Below are 24,772 nucleotides of genomic sequence, written 5' to 3' on the forward strand. Positions count from 1 at the left end.
CCCCTGTCTAAATGACAAACAGTATTTCATAGTTGTTTATGTTTTTAAACCCATTTTGCACAAAGAGGCATTTTTTGAAAAATGTATTTATAGCAATGTTGAATAATATTATTGCACAAGAAAAAAACAACACGTAAAATAATCACACCGTGACGCCTCTGCCTTTCTAAATGGAGGGACAGTAACGTGTGTAAGCGTGTAAAACCTGAAGACAGTCAGATTAACAGTAACAGTATTTTGTTTCTATCTCCCATTCTGCAATTCATCTCATGTAAACAATAACTTTGTTTCCACTTTGTTATTTTCCACCGGTTGTTCCTACATGGGAAAGAGAACACTTTATGGATCAATTCTGCAACAGCAAACATGGTGGGAAAAGTTGTCTGTGTTAAATAAAAAAGTTCCAAGTTAAAGTTGAAGCCACTATTATAATAACTGAGTGTTTAACACTTAAGTTGACAAAGGAGGGCATCTGGGGGACAGAGAGTGTCCTCCAGTACATATTTCTTGGGCCATTGGGGATATTCAGCCACAGTGATTGCAGATGAAACAGATTTCAAAATTAGACTTTCCTTTGCTGTATTTTATTATGTCAATACCCACTGCAAGCTTGCTGTGTGAAGGAAGGCTGGTTATGAAAAAAGTGCCACAAAGTTTAAAAAGAGACGAAGAAAAAGCCTCTTTCACATCATCTGAGAGATAAATTTTTTTTTTTTTTTTTTACATGGTACTATATCCTAATGTCTCAGCAGAAATCAGTCCTTGTCAGGACAGGCGATGCGTTTCTAAATCTTCTGTTGTTCAATTTTGGTGAAGCTGTGCGAATTGTCACCTCAGTATCTCGTCTGCTTCAAGATTTGATATGTTGTGTATCCAGGGATATTCTTCCGCATACAATGGCTATAATGAGTGACTAACTAGTGTTGCCTTCCAGCTCAAAGCAGTCTGGCCTTTCTGCTCTGATCTCTGGCATCAACAAGGCATATTTTCCACAGTGAATGGGACTCACTAAATATATTGTTTGTTGGAGCATTTCTCTTGAAATCCTGGAGGTTGCTTGAGAAAATCCCAGTTGTCAGATCAGAACTTGTGGCACCAACCACGTCATGCTAAAAGTCACTTGCTGCTGTGTAATTGGATGAACAGATGTGTGTGTTAACAAGTAGCTCAACAGGTATATCTAGTGTGATCTAAAGTGGCCACTAAGTGTAGAATAAACTGTAAACAGCAAGGGTATTTTGTTGACAAATAATATCCAGTTTCATCATACTTTTTACTATAATTAAATTCTGAAAGTCACTTTTTAACCTGAAACAGGAAGTATCTCTCTTTAGTTTGAGTGGGGATTTATTCCCTCTACCCAAATAGGAGAAGCGCTTCATTTATTGCCCAATCAACCACAGAATTTAGTCACTGAATAAGAAATAAAAATCACAACATTTAAGAAAAAAAAAAAAATCTGCAGGTTTATTGTTTTTTTTCTTAACAGTACAGTAGATACATGTCATGACCCTGCATTGGTAGGGAATAGGTGCCTTGTAGAACAAGCAGTGCTTATTATATTCATGTGACGAACGACTGACAAATCAAACACATACACTAGGAGAGAGGTCTTTTGACTTCCCAGCAATCTCTTGACAAAAATACCTGCAGATGCATCACTTCCATTTCACAATCATTAAAATGGAATCCAGAGTTTTCAACCCATACTCAGGAACCACAGTACAGTCTAGGAAGACCATAACTTGGTCTTGGTCCATTTAGTTAAAAATGAGAAAAAAAAAGTGAAACACTGCGTACAAATAAGGTCACTTAAATGAGAGAAAAATGGAAGCATGTAGGCTGGTTAACAAAGCAAGTCGTCAAGCTGATGCGAGAGCAGTTCGAAGGCGTGACTCTGTCCTGGTATGCTTGTCTGTGTTGCTGGTCGTACAGGGAAGCAAGAGGCGTAGCGGGTGGGGGATGCCTCGGTGAGTTTGTTTTTGTATTAACGCATCGTGACAAACTCCTCGGATGAGGTGGGGTGAATGGCGACTGTCTTGTCAAAGTCTGCTTTGGTAGCACCCATCTTGATGGCCACGGCAAATCCTTGTAGCATTTCATCACAGCCAAGGCCCTGCATGTGCAGCCCTACCACCTGCGAAAATTGTAAGAAATACAGTCGTTTTTTTTTTTTTTTTTTTTTAAAAAAGAACTGCAGCAGAGTGAATAGAAACTGTTAAAAGATTTTAGTCGAGGCTTTAATGACACTTAAAGATAGCTTCAGGACTGCCTCCTGTATTAGTTTAAGTACTTCCAAGTTATTTTTTTAGAAAGTCTCAAATCTATTCTTCAATCCTGGTACATATAGCTGTGAAAGTGTAGAAAACAATTGCTTACAACATATGAAGTAGGGCTGCCACGATTAGTCGACTGGTCACGATTACGTCGACTATTAAAATTGTCGATGACTAATTTAATAGTCGACGCGTCGTTTGAAGCTTTGTAAGATCACAAAAGACGCAGGAATAAGTAGCAGGATTTAAGAGTGTAATAACGCACTGAAACAGAAGATGGCAGCACTGCATGTACAAGGATGCCAGCTGCCGTTAAACCCCGAAGAAGAAATAGCTCCGTCCCAGAATTCAAAGCGCAGCCCAGCTCAGTTTCCAACAATGGCAGCAGCTAGTTAGTTTTAATATTACTCTTATTATTCTTTCTGGGTCACAAAATAAACGTTTAACATGTTTTCAGGCGAGAATGTAGCTGTGTAAACCTCAAATATCTGCTCAGTTTATCAAGACACCGCATATTTTCAAAAGCGCTCCGACGAGGGTAACAGACGTCTCACCAGCTCAATAGCTAGCCGGGGTTCAAGGCTCACTAGAGCCGTGAGAACAGCGGACTCCCGGCAAATCGTTTTCCAACCCACCGCCATCTTTCGCTACTCAGGTTAAACATGATATATGAGTCACTTAGATAACTTAAAAATGTTGTTGTTTGGCTTTGTTTAGTGTTTTATTTGTTCCTGAGTAAATCGGTTTGGCTGAGATTAAAGTTTTTACACAGCTGAATAAACTTCAAGCAGACAGCTGATCATCAGAAGTGTGAGATGCTCCAGAATTTACTCCGGTGTCCTGTTATATTTTAGATAGCGAGGAGTTTATTAAACTTCACCGAAACAATCTGCAAATTTCATTAAACTTTAATAAACTATCATCTTGTCTTTATTTTCAGTTAGCACCTTAAACACTTAAAGCTGTAAGCTAATGATAGTTATATAAGAGCAGATGCTGCTGGTGCAATAAGCTGTACGTCCAATGGATGATGATCTGATTAGTCGACTATCAAAATAATCGTTTGTGGCAGCCCTAATATGAAGAGCTCCTGTATTACTGGTTGGGGGAAAGGCCCCATACGCTAACATTTACTGGTGATGTCTTAGCCCAAATGTGGTTGTTTACGAATAAAAATAATGCACTACAACGTTAAGATGATTTAGAGAAGAACCTCCTTTTGTTGTTTAAATAATAGAAATAAATCGTCAAGAAGATATTCATTAAAATATTCACTATTTCATAAATTTAGGTGACAGTAATAATGCGCTAGAGTCACATTTATTTAGAGCCTGTTGTCTGGAGAAGAGATGACACTTACCTTCTCCTCTTTGCCCACACACACCAGCTTCATGATGCACTGACTCTTCCTGCTGGTGATAGCGTGATACATTGGTGTGAAAGAAGTCTTGTAAATCTTCACATTCTCCTTCCCTCTGGTTTTAATGGCCTCCTCTGTGACACGAACATTATCAAAAGTAAGGACAGTTTTACATCTTGCTGAGTAAAAATAGGAATAGCGCCTAAGATAAACGATTAAATGAAAGCCGGCCACAGAAACTGAGTTAAACCCACCTAGATGTGTTTTTTATTGTTCTACTCACCCTCTGTGAGGCCCACCGTGCCGATTGGTGGGTGGCTGAACACCACAGTGGGAATACAGGTGTAGTCCAACTTGGAGTCCTTCTTTCCTTCAAACAGTCTGTGCGCCAGCTTTCTGCCTGCAGCAATGGCAACTGTCCCAACACATGAAAACCTCATCAGAATGCTGCTAACACTCAAAATGCCCACAAAAGGGCATTTTATAAAAATAGATTTAAAAAAACAAAACAAACTCAAACACTTCAAAATACAGAAGTAGAAAAAAGGCACCAGGAGAAGAACTTCACCAGGATACCGACATGTTTTGTCAAGAAACCTTGGTCACTCAATAAAGTTTTCTTTTACTCTTTTGTATTAAAGCTTTGACCTCAAATAAGAGTTTTTTGTTAACTACAGAGATGAAGAATTGATTTTTTTGGTTTTAATCAGCATTCATCATTTCACCCTGCCCTCTTCAGAACTTACTGAAAAAGACCAATTGATCCACTAAATATAGATAAACAATAGACTCTCAAAAAGGATTTCAGAGCTGGGGACATTTGGGACCAAATCCTTGTCTGAATACTGTTTTCTTTGTTTACCCACACGAGCAATCGTGAGCCTGAGTCACACCTGAAAAGCCTTCCTGTCTGAGCGCCTGACCCTCCCACGCGCAAGAAACCCGACGGTTGTAAACACAACAGACTCTGACTCCAAGATCACGTTTGTATAGGACAAATTTCTGGAGACTTGTTATTTAAAGTTTTCCTATTTAAAAACATATTTTTAATATGCACAAATATCTTGAAAAAGCCACTTCACAAAATTATGTATCCCCTGTAATCACCCAAAACCATGGGTGAGGTCACAAAAATGCAAACCTGGCATTTCAGTGCTGTTATTTGGAGTCACCAGTGTATGAAATGTGTGTGGTTTTAAACTTGAGGTAGGTCTTTCCTCTAATAGACACAGAGAGACGTTATCCACTCTCACAAAGCGACTTACACATAAGATCTCTGATAATGTCCTGTCAGTGCACTCATCTGCAGCCTTCACAGCTTTGATATTCAAACATCCTCTATGTAGCAATAAAATCCATTCAGAGCTATTAAACATAGACCCAGAAACCTTTAATATCACCAGGCTTCACTCAGCAATACTAAGTACATGGAAAAATAGTTACAACATCGGGAAACAGGTTGGAAAGAACACACACAGACACAAAAAGTGGATAAAGAAAAGTTGGGTTCTACCAGGTGTGAGAAGAGCTCTGCCACAAACATCCCCGACAGCGTAGATCCCCGATCGACTGGTGTTCTGAAACTCATCCACGATGATGTGGCCTCTTTCATCTGTATCCACACCCTGACAAAGAAAAAGAAAGAAAAGAAAAACTGTTTCACGTCTTAGAAACGAGTAAAAATGTGAACCGTGGAGATTAAAACAAAAGATTAGGCCCATGTTTTCTCCTAGTTCCCTTTGAACTGGTTATTATTCTTGGAACCGTCTTCAGCTTTCCCATAACTTTAACGTCTCAAAAGAAACCTCCCAAAACTCCCATCCTTCTCTAAGAGAGAGTATTGTAGAGAAACACAGCTCGGATGAATAATGGTTTTAAGGAAAGGTAGTGCATGTTTTGCCTCTTTCTGTGTGCTTCCTCATGTATGATACTGACAGTGAATAAGAGACATGCGACTGAGAAGAGAAATCCCGTGTGGGGCAAGAAATAACGATGACTCAGCTAAACTGGAGGATTAAATGTAAAGCAGAACAGACAAAAGAGAGACGGGCCTCAAAGTCTTAAAGTGTGAGAACATTCAACATGTTTTTAGGTTTTTGGAAAAGAGCTGGTTAAACTGCTGCTTTGACAAGTCATTCATTCTTCCTTCATATAACAAATGATTCAAACGATGTTATTACACATCCCTCAAATCTAAGCTCGGTAGACGGATCAAAGACAGTCAAAAGAAGACGTTGGCGTAACTGAGACTTTGCTGCCCCGCCTTCATTTATCAAGTATTTATGCATCACCTTCAACAAAGTAGTAGCATGTGGAAACTGTCCAGTCTGGTTCCCAGATTATCTGTTATTAAGGCTTAAGTCAGCTTTTTTTGGGACACCAGTTTTTTGCATACAAGCCTTAAATTATAAAATATTTTATTATTATTTGTGGAAAGCAGTTTCATGTTGGTATGTGTGCCTAAGACACAGTTATCGAAAGACATCTGCCGTCCTGTTATGATCTATAAGGACAATTATGCAGCGGTAGTGTCTTACTGCTCAGTGCTACATGTAAGTAGCACATAATATCTCCCAATAAATAAAATAACAATAATAATAATTATTATTTGCACATTACACTATCCAATCTACAGATAAAAATCACAGGTAAACTGTTACCATCTCGCCGATGTTCAGTCCACCTGTATTGGGCTGCCTGCCGATGGCCCAGAGAAGGCAGTCCACTCCCTGGATGGTACTGATCTTCTCCTCGTCATTCTTCTTCTCTGGGTCTTTGGTAACCACCGTCACCTCCAGCCCCTTGTCTGTTTTACTCACAGACTTCACCTGAGAGTTCTTCCACAAATCTATACCAGAGTTTTGCAGTTCTTTGGTGCAGTTTGCACTTATAAAGGCGTCAAAGTTCCTCAAAACCTACAGACAGAATACGAGAGTACACAGATGACCGCATGGCTCCACGCTTCTAAGAACAGTCATATTGTGATTCTGTGTTGTCATTTTTCTTACTCCCGTCTGTCGAATAATGAGGGATGTTTTGGACCCTAAGGTGGAAAGAATGCCCGCCATCTCCACTGCAATATAACCAGCACCCACAACCAAACTGCGTCTGTAGGAAAAAACAAACAGATACTATAATCACAGACCTACATGGTTCTGATGGTCTCCCATTAACATCAGTATGTATGACAAGCTTACTTTGGCAGTGTTTCAAGTTCAAAGAAGCCATCACTGGTAATGCCCAGGCTTGCCCCTGAAATTGTCAACAAACACAACAGCTGTAATCTTCTACACATCTGACTGATGCTCACTGGTAAAACAACGTATAGCATGTATTACCTGGAACTTCTGCATCACTCAGAACAGAAGGTTGCCCTCCAGTGGCGATGAGGATGTGAGGTGCTGTATATTTTCTTCCATTGACTTCCACAGTCGGCTCAGCATCATTTATAAACCTGGCATAACCTTGAATGGTTTGGATTTTAGCCTGAAACAGAGCACATATGAGTTTATTTTTCCTTTTGCACAGCAATTACATTTGAAAAGAACAGAAACCAATAGAGCAGAATTCATCTGACACTTACTTTGTCAAGATTGTTGCGATAAATGCGATTTAGGTGACTGACGTACGCATCCCTCTTGGCTTTTAGGGTTCTGCAAAAACATAATATAAATTATTCAACCAGCTAAAATATGTTGTGTTAATAAACCATCATCACAAGGAATACTTGTCTTGTATCACCCTCGTGTTGCCATTTCTAGAAAATGAATCATAAAAAGCATAAACTGTTAGACCTCTCCTATAGTCTCCGTCACAGAGACTATAGGAGAGGTGAGATGGTAGAAAAATACAAGAAAAACACAAGTTTGATGAAGAAAAACAAATTTAACACCTGGTTATATCCAGTTGTATTTAGTTGGCTAAATAAATAAACAGCAGTGAATCTCAGAGTAGCAACAAGTCAGCTGATCACAGCCTGTACAAAAAGAAAATTGGAGCTCACAATACAAATTGTGACTTATTTCTAAGTAACTCTTTTCCCCACACTGCATCACTACAACTCCCACCTGCAAAATCCCACTTTAACCCCTGGGATTCTTTGCACACTGAAGATGTTTGTGGAGCACTTAGTACTCTACTGTAATCCATGCAGGCACACCCCAATCCCAGCACATTCCTCTCACACTAATGTTATATTTTGAAAAGGTTTCCTCATGTTGTAAATGTAGTCAACCACTCCCTTCAGGAAGGCTTATCTTCAACAGTCATTTTTGCCCAACTTCATTGTGCACAGAGATAGAGAAGTGGGCTAAAGTTAAGCAACACAAAGTAACTGACTGAGAGGTTGTGGGAGAAATGAATGCTTCTTTGTACCAGGAAAAACCAAGACGGCTTTTAAAAGAGTTCATTGCAGTTGCAAAAAAGGAAAAAAGAAAAAAAAAAAAGATAAAAATCAAGTAGACACTAGCAGAAACTGTAACTTACTCCCAACTGAAACGAACGTCTCCAGTTTCAAAGCCATAATCACCATGATCGTGCAGATATTCGGCATGAACTGCTGCATTCCACATCACCTGAGAAGAAGAGTAAAAAGAGCTGGCTTTGAGAACTTGAACTTTGAGAAGTGTACATGTAAAACCTTTTATTATAATAATATTATTATAATAAGTGTAAAGAAAAAGGTACCTTCTTAGGGACACAACCAACATTGACCTGAAAAAAGGAAAGAAAGCAGAACAAATGAATTGAGTGAAAGCTGGTCAAGTAGCAGTGATACAGATAGATTATGGAAGAGATACGTTTTAGACTAAAGCTGCAGTGACAGGAAGAATATTTATGTAGTGCAAAGCAAAAGAACTGCAGTATCAAAAAATGCAATGCTGTGTCAGTGTGTTTCATAAAACCAACATTTTACAAAAGGAAAAGATGTAAAAGATTAGGTCAGGCGCATTCATATGGCTGTAAAGTAATACAACACCAGCATTCACTTATCAATAAGGAAAATATATGCAAATGTAACCACACTGTTTTTCACTGTGGCTTTGTGTGGTTTATGCCAAAACCATCGGACTGAAAGGTTTTGGTAGCCATTTCTTCCCCTGATGTTTTAGCTGAAAAAAAAAACTATAGAGGCCCTGATTTAACTAATAGTCAGCACAGACAGGCCTAACGCATTTAAAACCACTTCTTTCTTCCTCATATTGCGGCCTTGTGCAGATAATTTCAAAATGCCTCCGTTACAACAGATTCAGCTCAAGGGAACAGGAATGAGTTACAGTTTATAACCTCATCGGCTGCTTTGTACCTCAAACCCACAATGTTTGTCAGACACACACAAAAAAGGAGTCGGGAGGTTTCGCAGTGAATCTGGTAACTAACGTGTCTGTGTGTGTGTGTGAGTGTGTGTGTGTACATGCTGAAGAGGTGACAGCAAAGTGACAGCAGCAGGGAGGCATGTCTGATTGGTTTTTTTATTATTATTTTTACTCACGCAGGTACCTCCGAGTTTGTGACTCTCGATCACGGCGGTAGCTGCTCCGAGCTCCGCCGCCCGCCGAGCCCCGGCCAGACCTCCAGACCCGCCGCCGACCACCAGAAAGTCGAACCGGGTTATCTCCGATGGGTCTGAGGCCATCCCGCTACTGATAACTCCGCGTCTGCAAAGTGAAAAGAAAAACTGTTTCCTGAGAAGAAACCAGCACGGAGCTCGAGTCCGGGCCAGCTGTTTTAATAGTGCCATAACCAGGAAGGGCGCAGGAAGGCAGGGCCTATGTGTCGGGCAGACCGGGTAGTGGGAGGGTCAGTGAAAGCCACTGCTGTGTCATTGTGAATTGCAACAATGGTGTGCAAATCCCAGAAACTGTTCTGACAATAGTCATGATGATCCTCCCACGAGCGACAGTATGGTGGCTTCAAAAACATGAATAAATCAGAGCATTTTCATGCATCGAGGGTTTGATGGAAATATTTAAGGATATTTGAGGAGATCAGGCACTGGCGACTCCAGATTTAAGGATATAAAGTGAGCATCGTGACAATATTCAGAAACGCTAAACACACATCAGTAAAGCCCGTTATTTGCCACAAACTTACTGGAGTACTCACCTCGGTAATGCCAGTGATACTGACATAGTAGGAAACAGTCTGCAGACTCTTGTGAACAGCATGTTTTTAACTGCTTTTATGGCATTTTAATCAGAGCTATCCACGGGGTGCCTTTTGCCTCTCTCTGACAGCCACTGCAAGCTGATAAACGCGTGTTGTTTGACTTTATTACAGCACACACAAAAGCTTCAAAGCATTTCCTGGGTCACTGGGTGAGCCCCCTCCCCTCTACAATGCCCCGATTTAGCAAACTGCTGCCTGGTCGTGTCTAAAATAATCAGTCCTTGTGCGAGATAATGGAAAAACCAACCGACAGGTAAAAACCGTAAAACTGTGATGGTGGAAGACGCCAAATTTGAAGAGTAGCGTAGATCCGCCAAAGCCTTGCGTTGTTTTTGTGGGAGATTTGGCGTAAATAACAGGGGAAGATGTGGCAGATTTGCGTGGTATTTCTTTCAGAATCACAGGTCCGTTGCGCTCAGCTTGTCAAGAAAAACAAATGATGAAGTTACACTTCTCACAGGGCCTTTCAAAACAAGAGTACACTCTAGTAGCAGCATGCATTATATTACTTTGTGAGATAACGCCTAAAGGAAACGAAGAACTAAACAGCAGTCGAGTCCATAATGTTTTGGACTGTGATATCATTTTCTTTTCTTCATTTTTAATGGATTTTAAATTACACAAGATGCCAATGAAGTGCAGACCATGGCAGTGCATGACAAATTAATACATTTCAACTGACTCTTTTATAGCTTAACAAGAAGGCCATCTATAGGCTCAAAAACCCAAATAAATCTCTCAGAAAAATAGCACAAATGTTAGTAGTGGCCAAATAATCAACTCAGACACCCCACAACACCACACAAGACAAATACATTATTCTAATTATATTCATTATTTGCAATATTTTTTCTATGGTTAAGAAAAACAACTTCAAAGCATCTAAAGAACCAAGAATACCAGCAAGGGGGTATGTGTATGATTGTCAAAGTCTGCAATCAAAAGGCAACTTCACGAATGCCAGAAGAGCCTGCACAGCTCTGAAAAGATTCTTTAGACAGATGAAATCAAGATTAAACTGTACCAAAATGATGGAATGAGAAAGGTATGAAGCGTGCCACATGTCAAATATGGTGGAGACAATATTATGGTATTGGCATGTACTAGTGACCCAGTGTAACCAGTTCACTTGTTTATATTGCAGATGCTGCAAAACCGGTTGGACATCGTGACCCAAAGCGTGCTGAAAAAGCAACCCGAGCATTTCCCAAGGGAAAGAGATTCTGCAATCACCAAATGCAGGCAAAGGATTTCCATCCAACGATTAAAAAAACCCCCATATATTTAAAACTATGTCAGTTTGTCCACTTCATATTGAGCTGCTGAAAATGGATACATGCACAAGCAGCACGAACACAGTTTCTGCCTGGCAATTGCTTTTGACATGCTGCTGGACAGATCAATTACATGCTCTCGTTACTTCCTCTTTATTTTAGTTTTATGGCAGCTGACAACCTTGAGAGTTGCTTTAACAGCCAATAATCATCCATGACTTTGCATTTACTGTAATATAATTTGTATTTGCGCTTATCAGCCTTACTTCTGACATTTTTGGAAGGAAACCAAGCGAGGAACTGTCCCTGTTTATCACTGGCCATTTAATCAGTTTATTCACATGTTTAGCACATAATTTCCATGCACATTAATAACATGCAATTGGACAGAAAACCAAACTTTGCTGTGTTTTAACACATATTTTTATTTGCAGGCTTCCAGCAAATTAATATATTTGCACAATAACCCAAAATGCCCTCGTACATTAAGTCAGTGGTAAGATTGTGAGCCACATCAGACAGTGCACAAAAATTCATGCCTAGCAGGATGAACTATCTTCACCACTAGATGCTACATGTTATTAAACCCCTCGACATTGTCATGTAGATGTCAGTCTTACTGTGAGTTCACAAAAACATATTTTTTTAAATCAATCCAAAAGGGTTTGAATCTTTAAACAATCCCATGCATTAACATAGGTGCCAGGTTTTCTATTTCTAATTTACCGTATTTGTCACAAAATTGATCAATATTTTCTCAACTTAATTTATTTTTATTGGTTGAAATTTGTTGTATTTTGTCTTTTATTGAACCTAAAAGATGTTCTGATGTTTTTCCTGCCATATATTATTTTCAGCTCTCTGGTGTTTTTGTTCTTCTTTATTGCACTTAAATCATCAGTGTTATCTGCCTGTTAATACATGTCTTATACTGTGGCAGCCACTGTGTTATATTGTTTACATTACTGAGAACCTTCACAGACATTGTTTACATTAAAAAACGTTCAATAAATAAAATATTAATAGTTTCTTTGTTGTGTTAAATAATATTATTTGCTGATGATCTGACTGAAAACGAAGGACACAGAATTTGTCATCACCAAGATTTCTAAACATGTTGAATCAGCTATATTTTTAACTTAGCGTGCTCTTATTTTGAAAACCAGAACAGCTTTCTTCCGCCATTGTTTTTGGTAGCTACAGATGGCTAACGACAAGCTAACCCAAAGCGGCTCGGTTGGTGGCGTTGACAAGCGTTAGTATCACGTTCAAAGAGTGGATTTTTTAAAATTCATTTTATTGAAAAAGATATCACCGAACAAATCGCTGTTTCGTAACACGGCAATCAGGTGCGTATGAGGCATTTGACTCTGTTGCAAATATAAACAGTTGTAATGTTGGCCGTCGTCTCCGCAACCCCCCGTTGTAGTTAGGTAGGGCCTTTTCGTCACGTTCAAAGGAAGAAAGCTCAGCGCGCACGGAGAAAAATGCAAATACAGACCAGTGCAATGAGTTTGATTAATTGCATTTTATTTTGCTGTATTGTTTTGATTTGCCTACGCGCGCGCACAGCCAAATAAATATTTGCAGGAGCTGAAAATGCTGCATGAGCTGTGCGTGAGAGGAGGGGCTTCACAGGCCTCGTCCTAGTGTAAGCATAGTACACAGTGAGCTTAGGTCAATCATTTGTTTGTTAATGTTTTTGTTTTTCTTACGTTCCTTTCACAGGGAGAGACATCGTTGACAGGTGCATCAGTGTCTGCTTTCCCCGGACATGAACCCTGGACATCAGGTGAAGATGGATGTTTACTTCAGGGTGTCACGTCAGCCTCTGAAATTGTGAGAATTACTGCCAGATGGCCAGAACACCTCACTTCTCATTATGAAGCCTGTCAGCTATCAAAGCATGCCATCCTCTGTGAATGGTGGACATCCAAATTTGTCACTGGATCGTGTGTTAACCACTTCAAACGTGAGGTATTGTGAGAAATGTGGATTTGCGTCTACAGATGCCTCAGCGTTGGAGAAGCATATGGTTGAGCATATGGGGACACGGTTTTACTGTTTTTATTGCAACGATATTTCCTATAGTGAGGCGGAGTTAAACGCGCACCTGAAACGACACACTTCGAAGTATCCATTCAAATGTCCTCACTGTGGACAGGGCTACATGAGGAGGCTGTGCCTTTTTAAGCACATTGAACGTTTGCATAATAAAAGCATTATTCAGGTACCTGCTAAGCCTGGTGTGACGAAAAATCCGCAGGTCCCCGTCCCCAGTGCCTTAACAAGCCTGCACGCTGCTGATCCGTCATCGCTTCGGCCGGTTGTTCGGGTGACGGTACCTAGCCCGAGTGTACCTGCTGTCAGACTGGGAAAAGACGAACAGAGAGCAAAAACACTGGAAACGAAGGTATCGAATGTCACTAATGGCAACCCAGAACGTCTTTCCCCTTTGAATGGACTCATTCAGCACAATAGAGCTCTCACAGTTTCTCTGCCAGAAGAAGTAACAATTCCTGCTGGCTGCTTGGTTGAACTCGTTGAGGTGAAAACTGTAAATGGGACAAAAGAACTAAAGCTGAGGCTCGTTTCCCAACAAGAAAACGAGTCAGTGATAAAGGACACGAGGATGACAGTTTCTCAAAACACAGCGCTGGGGAAGCCATTGTCATCTACATTAATCAATCACACCAACACGGTGCGGCCTGGGAGTATGGGCACGAGCACTATTAACAGGAAATCATGTGACACAAAGATGGTGAATGTGGAGCGCCCCGCTGTTGTCCCGGTCAGTATTTCCAACAATCTCCCAGTGACTCCAGTGAGCAAAGAAAAGAGTGGACTGAAAAGGGTATCACCGGAAATAATCAACTTGGAGTCTAACGTAGTCATCCCTAATAAGTTTCCCAAAAATATCATCAGTCCTGTAAGAGAAGGGGTAAACAGTGGGATCAGAGTTACGCAAACAGTACCGGTGAGCCACGTAGCTCCTCTTCCAGTTATCTCCAACAGGGTCACCAGCAGGTTGAACACCACCAGCCTGCATCCAAGCAGCATGGTTTCTCAGAGAGTGATGGATGAGAGAAAGACCTTACTTCCAGAGTACCCCAAGAGTGTTCCATCCAGGAGAGCGGGTGAAACGAAAAACATGCAGGATATGCCGGTGGCTATGAAGGTGGAACCCGGGAACATCTGCTTCAAGAGCAGCACTGCTTCAAAACCAATCAAAGAAGTGGCACCCTCGAACCAGGACAGGATTAAATCAACTTCTCCCTCCATAAGAAGTTCCATTGTTCCAACTGTCCAAGTGAGACCACCAATATGTCTCGTCAGTAAGGATAATGTTCCAACTCAGTCTTTTTCATTACCCAAGACTATAAACAAGCTTGTTTCAGTCAAAACTCCTGTTTTTTCAAATCATGCCAAGTCAAAGAGCTCAACTTGGATGCCGGAAGTCAGACTAAATGAGCTGGCAAAAGAGAGAGACGTTTCAGAACCTGAGAGTTTCCCCATCATATCCTCTGTGTTTTCATTGAGTCAGCAGCCAGAGGACGCCCAAGGTCCCATTCAGCCATTGGTAATGGCTTTGCGAGGCATAGTGATGGATAAAAGTAGCAGTTCTGTCAGTACGACTCAAGATCAAGTTAAGATAACAAACACGGAGCACATGGACAAGACCCTGACATTAGGGCCCAGCCCTCAGGTGGAAACAAAAAACGGATCCTTCATCTGTGAGTCGTTATTGATGGAGCAGACGGAGCCTGTAGAAGCAAAAGACCACAATAAGGGGGTTCATCACTCTCCTGCACTGACCCACAACCATGTTGATATCAAAGAGGAAAAAAAGATCCCTCTACCACCAGATGATAATAAATCCAGTCACAGTCCTGCTTCAAAATCTTCAACACACGAAGAATCTAATGTTGCAGAACACGCAAAGGCATCTGAAACTGAAGAACCTCTTGAGCAAATGGTCAAAAGTGAGCAGGACTCAAAGTTTCTGACTGTCACCCTGAAGAGGGTGCAAGTGGGCGTGTGGAAACAAACCAAGAAGGGACTGAAACTTAGAATATCCAAATATAAGACTCAGGTACCTGTGGACAGTGTAACTGACTGTACAGTCATTTACCCAATGCCGCTGAAAGTGGACCAACCAGTGAAACGACCGGGTCCAAACCAGCCGGTGGTAGTGCTCAATCATCCGAAGCCTCGCGGCTCTGCACAGAGAACGAGAGCTGATCCTTTTGCAAACACAGGAGCTTCTGAAGTGGTTCCAAAGTGCCAAATCTTGAAAATGAGACTGAGCAAAGTGATGGGTCAAAAATATGAGGTGATGGGTTGCACCGTCCGAGTGTTTCCATGAATGTATTGGACAATTCATCAATGGAAAGAAGTATACATCTATGAGGAAGCAGTTAGTATTACAGTAAAGAGATGTTTAAGGTCAAAAACTGACAAAATCTCAAGCCAATTATTTTCTTTATGGGAGAATAAGAGTAAAAAATATGGACGTCTGAGTATCACTGAACATTGTCTTATATGTATAATACGAACTATTCAAGTGCAATGCTGTTTGACTGCTTTGAGTCAATGAAAATGGACTGAATGCCGTTCTAGATTGCAGTCAAAAACACAGATATTAAGTACTGTTTCTGAAGGTTGAGAGACCAGTGGATATGTCATTAATGCATGCTGTTTATTTAAAAAAGGATAAAGTTTTTTATTTATTTTTTTTTTACGTTGCATCAGTGAAATTTTATGGGCTTCCATGCTGCCACCTGAAATAGGTGCAGTGATGGGTATTCAGACTTTTTCCTGCCTTAAAATTGGCCTTTGGGGAGAGAAGTTCATATTTAAGGCAGTGTTTTCCTTTTTTTTAAACAGAAAAGTTTGCATTTCCTGCTATTTGACACATAAATGTATTTCATGCCTGTGCGAATTAAACCCCACTTTAATAACAGTTAAAAAATACTGGTTAAACAGTCCTTGTGATTTTCCAGCCAAAACCTCTTTGGTGGGACCCAGATGTTTTGTATATGCTGGTTTTAAGTATGATTAAATATTTATAATGACATTTTGTAAGATGTCATTCCTTGTGACTGAAAAGAATGAAAATGTCTAATTGACAGTTCTAATTAGGTCAAATTTGGGGCAATAAGTTTCCAGTTGAGTCATTATTTATTTGTATTTTTAAAATAATTTGCATCTTTGAAGGCGCCCCAATCACTTCATGTTGGTTAACATGGCCGATTGTGTAGATGACTGTGTGCTGTGTCTAAAAAAAATGAACATTTCAACACTAATAGCCGTCTAAAAGGTTTGTCCAGTTTTAAAAGCTCCAAATTTTAGCTGGAAAAATGTTACTTTTCATGTCAGCAGCTGGTTTTGTAGTTCTGCGTTTAGCTACTCTTTGCAAAATCTACTCTTTGGAACATGTTACAGAACCATGTTGTATTTTTTAATTAATCATTGATAACTTTGATTGGTGAACCAATTTAAAAAACAAACTACTGCAAAGTGTAAATAATGGAACCTGGGCATACACTCAGCTGTGTTATCAGTTCAGATATGATATTAATCACTGAGTCTTGCAGAGATACAAAAGTCTGCCAGTTGTACATCTGTGTGAAGTGAAATGTTACAGAGCTTAAGGCTAAAATTTAGAGTATATCTACTAATCCAGACGTAAGGATGATGATGATGATGCACTAAAAAAAAGTACCCTAATACTTTACGGTGTCATTTTACTTTAAAGCGCAAAACGAACGTCCTGAAGAATCAAGATAATTTTTTATTTTTGTTGTAATTTTTTGGTTTTTATTCAATTTGGCTCTGTAATTAGTAATGTGATTTTTTTTTTTCTTTCCTTTTCTTTGTGTGATTGACTTGAGTTTTCTTGTGTGACTTTTTTTCTCTCAAGGTTTAAAGCTTCACCTATGAGAGTAATCTAGAGAAGGTAGAAGCAACCTAAACTGGTCAATTCCTGTAATAGAAGTATTTTCCTGCCATGACTATGAGACAATGGTGACTCATAGACAATTCAAACCTGTTGTATATTTTTCAAAATAATCAAACGTAAGCAATCTTCTGTCCTGAGACTTCTCAGATCTGTTTTACTTTACGACAGCATATGTGTGTTGTTTATTATGTATTCACAGTGTACAAGGTGCTAGACCTATGATCACATTTGTAGGTTTTGGTTGCCCCAGTTTTTATTACACGTGTGTGTATATGTATATATACATATATATGTTTTGGGTCACTCAGATTTTATGGTTTATAGACCTATAAATATAAAACATGGTAACTGGTGTTCATACTCAGTAGGGAATGGCCCCTTCTGGAGCACCAACACTTACTTTCCTTACATTGCAGCTAAAGCTGCTGTGCAGTCTGTTATATATTCATTATCCTAAAGTTGTTTGACATGTCTTTATGGCTGTTTTCCTTTTGCCTTTTAATTTAATCCTCATCTGTGTGGGAATTAGTCATATTCCAGTTCAAGTGTTTTTGAGTTTTATTACATTCTCAGTGTTCATTATCATTGTGATCCATGCTTTTATAATAACAATTGTGTAATTCCTCTTTTATTAAAAAAAGTATAATTGACAACGGTTTGACTTGTATATTTTTTCCCACCAACTGAAACCCATCACTTAAAGTTCACTGTAGATCAACGGTAGTTTAAATCTATTAAAGCATACGTGGTAATTCTTTTTCAGTTTTTTTGTTCGTTTTTTGACACCCTGTATTGTCCTGTTTGTGACATTGGGCCACCATGCTCAACATCAAACTAATCTCTGCAAATATCTTAATGTACAAAGGTCCGGGCAACATTCAGATAGTCAAATTTGCTTAGGAACACTCCTGGCTACCTGGGTGTATATTGATGGTATCCGTAATAAGAGCTAAACAAGCGTAAACACATGACTGAATGCTTTCTTTATTACCCTAATTAGCAGAGGATCCATCTGATAAACCTTTATAAAAGGTTATACCAGATTATATTAAACCTGCGTGTCCAAACCACATGAAAGTTTGGACACAGATTTTCATTTAATGTTTTCTCTTTATTTTCATGACTATTTACATTGTAGATTCTCACTGAAGGCATCAAAACTGAATGAACACATGAAATTATGTAGTAAACAAAAAGTGAAATAACTGAAAACCTGTTTTATATTTTTGATTCTTCAAAAAAAAAAAAAAAAAAGCCACCCTTTGCTTTGATTATTGCTTGGCATTCTCCCGATGACCTTCATGAGGTCGTCACCTGAAATGGTTTTCCCAGAGATGCTGAGCAATTTTCGGCCCTTTTGCCTTCACTCTGTGGTCCATGGGATTAGGTCAGGTGACCGTGGAGGACTCTCCTTCTTGGTCAAATAGCCCTTGCAGAGCGTGGAGGTGTGTTTGGGGGTCATTGTCCTGTTGAAAAATAAATGATGGTCAACTAAATGCAGACTGGATGGGATGGCATGTGGTAGCCATGTTGGATTGGTGAGCCTTCAATTTTGAATCAATCCCCAACAGCGTCACCAGCAAAGCACCCCCCCACACCATCACACCTCCTCCTCCATGCTTCACGGTGGGAACCATAAATGTAAAGACCATCCAGTCACCTTTTCTGGGTGGCACAAAGACACGGTGGGTGGAGCCAAAGATCTCAAATTTGAACTCATCAGACCAAAGCACAAATTCCCACTGGTCTAATGGCCATTCCCTGTGTTTCTTTGTCCAAAAAAAATCTCTTCTACTTGTTGCTTTTCCTAAATGTTTTTTTAGCATCTGTTTGACCATAAAGACCTGATTGGTGCAGTCTCCTCTGAACAGTTGATGTAGAGATGCGTCTGCCACTGGAACTCTGTGGCATTTATCTGGGCTCGAGGTGCTGTTAACTTGCAATTTCTGAGGCTGCTGACTCAAATGAGTTTATCCTCAGCAGCAGAGGCGACTCTTGGTCTTCCTTTCTTGGGGCAGACCTCACGTGAGCCAGTTTTGTCGTAGTGCTTGATGGTTTTTGGCAACTGCACTTAGAGAGACACAAGTTTAGCAATTTTCCAGACTGACTGACCTTCACTTCCTAAAGCAATGATGGACTGCTGTTTCTCTTTACTTAGCTGATTGGTTCTTGCCATAATATGAATTCTAACAGTTGTCAAATAGGGCTGTCAGCTGTGTACCAGCCTGACTTCTGCACAACACAACTGATCCCATCCCCATTAAGAAGGCAAGAAAGTCCACAAACGAACCCTGACAAGCACACCTGTGAAGTGAAAACCATGTCTACATCATGAAGCTCACTGAGAGAAGCCAAGGGTTTGCAGCACTGTGAACAAAGCAACGGTGGCTACCTTCAGGAATCTAAATATAAGACATATTTAGAGTTATTTATCAATTTGTCTTTGCTACAAAATTCCATGTATCTTGCTTCATATATTTGATGTCTTCAGTTTGTAACTATAATGTAGAAAAAAGTCAAAATAAAGAAAAACCATTAAATGAGGTGTATGCAAACTCTTGACTGGTAGTGTATGAACTTGTTGCCTTGTGTAAAGAATATATACAATGCTTACTAAATGTATTAGACCACCTGTCATAAAAACAAGAAAATAAACACTTTAGAAATCAAATATTTTCAAAAATAAGTGAATTCATGCTTTTATAGTCAAATTTGAGCTGGTATACTGGATTTAATTAAGGTCCAGTGTGTTTAATTAACATTTTGGTCACTAAAAGTAATTTTTATGTTCAGAACTGAAAGTAAATAGCTGTAATTTGGCGTGTTAATCAAATGTGCCTCACAATTTTTTCCAGGTTTATTTGCAAAATAGTAAATAAAACTCTGTAAATTAAAATAAGTCAAATGGATAATTACAAAAATTCTATTTAAGCATTGATAGTATCATTTTGATTCAAGAGCTTGTGCATACTGGAGGATTAACCATTACAAAAACATATTTTAAAAAAGTATCTGAATTTGGCCTTTCGTAGTCCATGTTTGGATCAGTGCAGTTTCACTAAAGCAGATCCATGTTAATGACATCCATCGTCATGTTTTCAGGAGCAGTGTGCAAATGCAGTCAGACTCTGTACATCATGCCTTCCATTTCCTTATCCCTATGGATCCTCCTGCTCACCTTTCCTTGATCTGTGTAACTAGCAAAAGAAGGTCGCAGGTAATTTTACCTGACTGCTATTTTTGAAGTTAGTACCATCTTTTTATATGGTGATTTTCACAGACATTAAAGTCACGCTGCACAACAATTAAAACACAATATGCAAAGAGAACCACGGTAAAACTGAATAAAAATAAATTAAAATGTAAATAACAAAAAATGTTAGCAACCCTAACGCCTGATTAAACAGAAAAGCTTAATCTTGGTACAATAGACTGAAAGGCTGTTACCCTGAGTCTTCAGTCTTCTATGAGAGACAACTAACAGATTTTGAGCTTAAGAAGTGTGTTTAATAACAAGTTGAGATAGGTGATCTGGAGCTTGTCCCTTTAGGACTCTGTTTATAAGTGTCAGACTTTTAAAAATGAATTCTAAAAACACTTGAGAGCCGATGTAAAGAGAATAAAATAGGGGCAATGTGAGCTCGTTCTGTAGAGTTCTGCAGCATTTTGCATTGCCTGGAGGAGTGACAGAGGATTTGTCTAAGATGAAAAACAGTGGTAGAGTAATTGAGGTGCAATGATCTAAATGCATAAGCAATGTTTTATAGTTCAAAGAAAGACACTAAAGATCCCAAACATGGCCTCAATCTTGCCAGAGTTCAAAATAATCAGGTTATTGGAGAAATCCAGGATAAACCATCAACTGGAGTGGACAACCTATCCAGCTGATCAGGCTTAAAAGATGTGTACAGCTGAATGTCGTCAGCATACAAATTACAAGAATTGCCAGAAAAAGTCTGAATGATACTGGCTAGCAAAAACGTATAAAAGGAAAATAATAATGGACCCAGGACGGAACCTTGTTGAACCCTACAGGTTACGCAAACAAAGAAAGAGGATGTCACGTAATCATGTTGGTGTCACTAGCTTTGGACACTCATTCCCCCACCCCTCCCCCTCCATCACCACCTTCAAACACTTCACCTACAACACCCCCCTCCTCACCCCACACAAAAGAGGATTTCACACCACCTCCTCCCACCACAACTCTTCATATTCATGAAGCAGATGTGAGGAAGCAGTTTAAGAGTCTGAATGCTTGAAAAGCTCCCGGCCCAGACGGTGTGTCTCCTGCCACCCGCAGACACTGTGCAAACGAGCTGGCCCCAGTGTTTTCTGACATTTTCAACTCCTCACTGCAGGCATGTCATGTGCCTGCCTGCTTCAAGTCCTCTACCATAATCCCTGTCCCCAAGAAACCAAGGATCACTGGACTAAATGACTACAGACCCGTGGCTCTGACATCTGTGGTCATGAAGTCATTTGAGCGCCTGGTTCTCTCCTATCTCAAGACCCTCACGGCCCCCCTCCTGGACCCCCTGCAGTTTGCATACAGAGCCAACAGGTCTGTAGATGACGCCATCAACATGGCCCTACACTTCATCCTGCAGCATCTGGACTCCCCAGGAACCTACGCCAGGATCCTGTTTGTGGACTTCAGCTCTGCCTTCAACACCATCCTTCCAGACCATCTCCAAGGCAAGCTTTCCCAGATGAATGTGCCTGATCCCATCTGCCGGTGGATCACTGACTTCCTGACGGACAGGAAGCAGCATGTGAGGCTGGGAAAGAAAGTCTCGGCCTCCCGGACCATCAGCACCGGCTCCCCTCAGGGCTGTGTTCTTTCTCCTCTGTTCTTCTCCCTGTACACCAACTGCTGCACCTCCACCCACCAGTCTGTCAAGCTAATCAAGTTTGCAGATGACACCACCGTTATTGGACTCATCTCGGACGGGGATGAGTCTGCCTACAGGAGGGAGGTTGAACGTCTGGAGCCACTATCAGGGACAAACAGAGACTGCAGCGTGTGGTGCGCTCTGCTGAGAAGGTGATTGGCTGCAGACTCCCATCTTTGCAGGACCTGTACACCTCCAGGACACTGGGGCGTGCAGCTCGGATCTCAGCTGACCCCCTCACCCTGGATACAGTCTGTTTGACCTGCTCCCCTCAGGCAGGAGGCTACGGTCCATTCGCAACAGAACCTCTCGCCATAAGAACAGTTTCTTCCCCTCTGCTGTTGGACTCATGAACAATAACCGTATGACTGTTCCCACCACTAACACATGACCCTACGCTGTGTTCACTGCATCATTCCATGTTTGGCACTGATCACCACCTGCACTCATGTATATATATATATATATATATCTATCTATCTATCTATCTATCTATCTATCTATCTATCTATCTATCTATCTATCTATCTATCTATCTATATATATATATATATATATATATATATATCTCTATATATATCTCTATCTATCTATCTACTTAGCACTTTTAATTCTTATTCTCATTTTTATTTTCATGTCTATTTAAGCGTAATTTATAACAGTATGTTTGCACTGAAGCACCGTAGCAATTTCCTAATGTTGTAAACCCGCTCAACATTTGGCAATAAAACCCTTTCTGATTCTGATTTTATTCTTGTCCCTTAGGAGCTCACCACAAACTAAAAGAAGAACTTCAACCTTTTGGCCCTCATGTTGAAGCCTTTCAGCTTCAGAGTTGGCTCACCCCTTTTTTGTATGCTGTATGTTCAGTTTTTTCTGTTTTTCCAGACCTGAAGGGTTTCTTTTGTTTTTTTATTAAACAGTTTTTCAGGTAGTAGTGATCCGTGGTTTGTTCACAAAGCAACGTACAGTCCTCGCCTCACAAAATCTGATATATTTTGTAATGGTAGCCAGTCAAAAGTAAAGTCACTCCACCTCTTAACAACACTTGGGGAGGGGATGCCATTTAACAACCTGTTAACAACTGCAATCTCCCAACAAAGGAAGGGGCAGGAGCTGAGTGACACTATGCATTCACCATTTGCATACAGTGGGCCTGTTTTCTCTGGTGGGGCAATGGTGACTCTGTTGAAGAGTTAGTAATGTTTTGTTCAGACAGACATGGTTATCAAGTGCTGAATTCAAAATCAATCTTGTCGCATACGAAGTTGTACGTAACGGGGTACATCATATCCTAAAGACCTTACGGTATTTTATTATCTCAACAGAACACGTTGGTCTAAGTGAAGGTTTATTTAGCCCTCTCGTCCATTAGTTCCTACTCGGATTGACTCGCCATGGATCGCTATAACTCGACTTGGATCAACTGGTTTTCCATTACAATCCAGTGCTACTTAACCTGTGTGGTCGTCGTCATAGCAACACGTCTAAGTGTCCCTTTACGTAATTAATAAGCAACACGAACGGTACATAAAAGTACCTGCTGACCGTGCCGAGTAATAGAAAAGGGCTTTTGTGATTCCTAGAGATTCTAAAAGCAGTGTTCAACTATCAAACCCCTCTCTTGGGGAGCCTTAGTTTGGGTGACAAACTTAAATTTAAAAACTTTAGTAAAGCTTACAGTTATGGCTGGATCATGGGACTGGTGGACTGATCCCTGCATACAGGCATGAACTAAAACTTTCTAAACTTGCTGCAAAGACATTTAAGGAGTGGATTAATAAGGCTATAACTTATATGCAGGCGTGTCTGGACTTCACTGAATGGGAGAACTGCGATCCAACAGTCTGATTTAGTATACAAATGCTGTGACGTCCAACTTCCGTGATGACAGCTGCATACCATCACACAGCAGGGTGAGTTATAATAATGCCGAGCCCTGGTTCAAGGCTAAGTCAAGGCTAGGTTTAAAAACTCGAAGAAACTTAATGACTACAACACTTTTCAGCTAACGACTGATCTGGAAAAGGTTCAGGCAGTTAACCAAATATAAGCCTAACCCTTCCCCCAAAATTCGACAAGACTGTGTCAAGTTTCACATGCTGCCTCCTGTGAGACTTTCACAATCAACAGGTACTTTCATGAATTTAAATACAGGAGGTTTTACAACAAGGTGCTACTCACTGTTGACACTCTAGAGCTAGAAGGCCAGATAAGATCAGACTTTGCCAGAAAACATAAAAGAACCTGCACAATGGGGCAGATGAACTAAGATTAATCTACAGAAATCATGGGAAGAAAAATGATGAAGAAAGAGGCAGCATACCACATTACCTGTTATACATGACATGCAGGCATTGTTATGCCACTGGCATGAATGGCTGCCAGTGGAACCAGCTTGCGAATGTTTTCTTTGATGACCTTTTATCTGGTTTGTCTTGGAATTGACTGACAAGCAGATCTTACCTGGCCATAAAACTGTTTGTCAGTCAATTGCTCATTTTTGAGCCTGAAAATGGTGCACTATGTATATAAATGGCTGTAACTTCTAAAAAATGTAATGCAATGCCTTTGTTAAACTGCTTGAATCCACCGTGGTGGTCTAGTGAGGAAAAATGACAAAAACTGTGGCTTTCCAAATACCTATGGACCTAATTTTTGGCATCAACTGGGATACAAACATTGTCTATGTACAATTCTCCATTAGTGGTTCACACTCCAGATCTTCAGTAGCGCTCTAGGCCCAAATGTAACTGTTGATCCCTGGTGACATCTAAAATACTGACAGAAAAGCGAAGTTTATGAATACAGCAGGGGTTCCTATTAGAATCAAGTTC

At 40.2% G+C, this 24,772-nt stretch overlaps 2 protein-coding genes across 4 annotated transcripts; one reads left to right on the forward strand and one right to left on the reverse strand.

The window, feature by feature from the left end:
• Window positions 1-1,446: 1,446 nt before the first annotated feature.
• gsr (glutathione reductase) lies at window positions 1,447-9,992 on the reverse strand. 3 transcript variants are annotated; one of them, XM_040016038.1, is made up of 13 exons: window positions 9,742-9,992; window positions 9,128-9,293; window positions 8,323-8,349; window positions 8,122-8,210; window positions 7,220-7,289; window positions 6,975-7,122; window positions 6,834-6,888; window positions 6,645-6,744; window positions 6,297-6,551; window positions 5,150-5,261; window positions 3,920-4,051; window positions 3,637-3,770; window positions 1,447-2,137 (listed from the first exon to the last, which is right to left on the reverse strand). In XM_040016038.1, exons 1-13 carry the CDS (start codon window positions 9,801-9,803, stop codon window positions 1,988-1,990), a joined length of 1,500 nt encoding a protein of 499 aa, XP_039871972.1. In that variant the 5' UTR covers window positions 9,804-9,992; the 3' UTR covers window positions 1,447-1,987. The 3 variants fall into 3 exon arrangements, with proteins under 3 accessions (XP_039871972.1, XP_039871970.1, XP_039871973.1); XM_040016036.1 differs by lacking the exon at window positions 9,742-9,992 and having other exon boundaries at window positions 9,128-9,495; XM_040016039.1 differs by lacking the exon at window positions 9,742-9,992 and having other exon boundaries at window positions 9,136-9,336.
• Window positions 9,993-12,264: 2,272 nt separating this feature from the next.
• LOC120724077 lies at window positions 12,265-16,799 on the forward strand. The gene is made up of 2 exons (XM_040016042.1): window positions 12,265-12,427; window positions 12,807-16,799. Exon 2 carries the CDS (start codon window positions 12,961-12,963, stop codon window positions 15,442-15,444), a length of 2,484 nt encoding a protein of 827 aa, XP_039871976.1. The 5' UTR covers window positions 12,265-12,427; window positions 12,807-12,960; the 3' UTR covers window positions 15,445-16,799.
• Window positions 16,800-24,772: the final 7,973 nt, after the last annotated feature.

The sequence above is a fragment of the Simochromis diagramma genome, unplaced genomic scaffold (assembly GCF_900408965.1).
Source record: "Simochromis diagramma unplaced genomic scaffold, fSimDia1.1 OVJJ01000685.1, whole genome shotgun sequence".
Lineage (NCBI taxonomy): Eukaryota > Metazoa > Chordata > Actinopteri > Cichliformes > Cichlidae > Simochromis > Simochromis diagramma.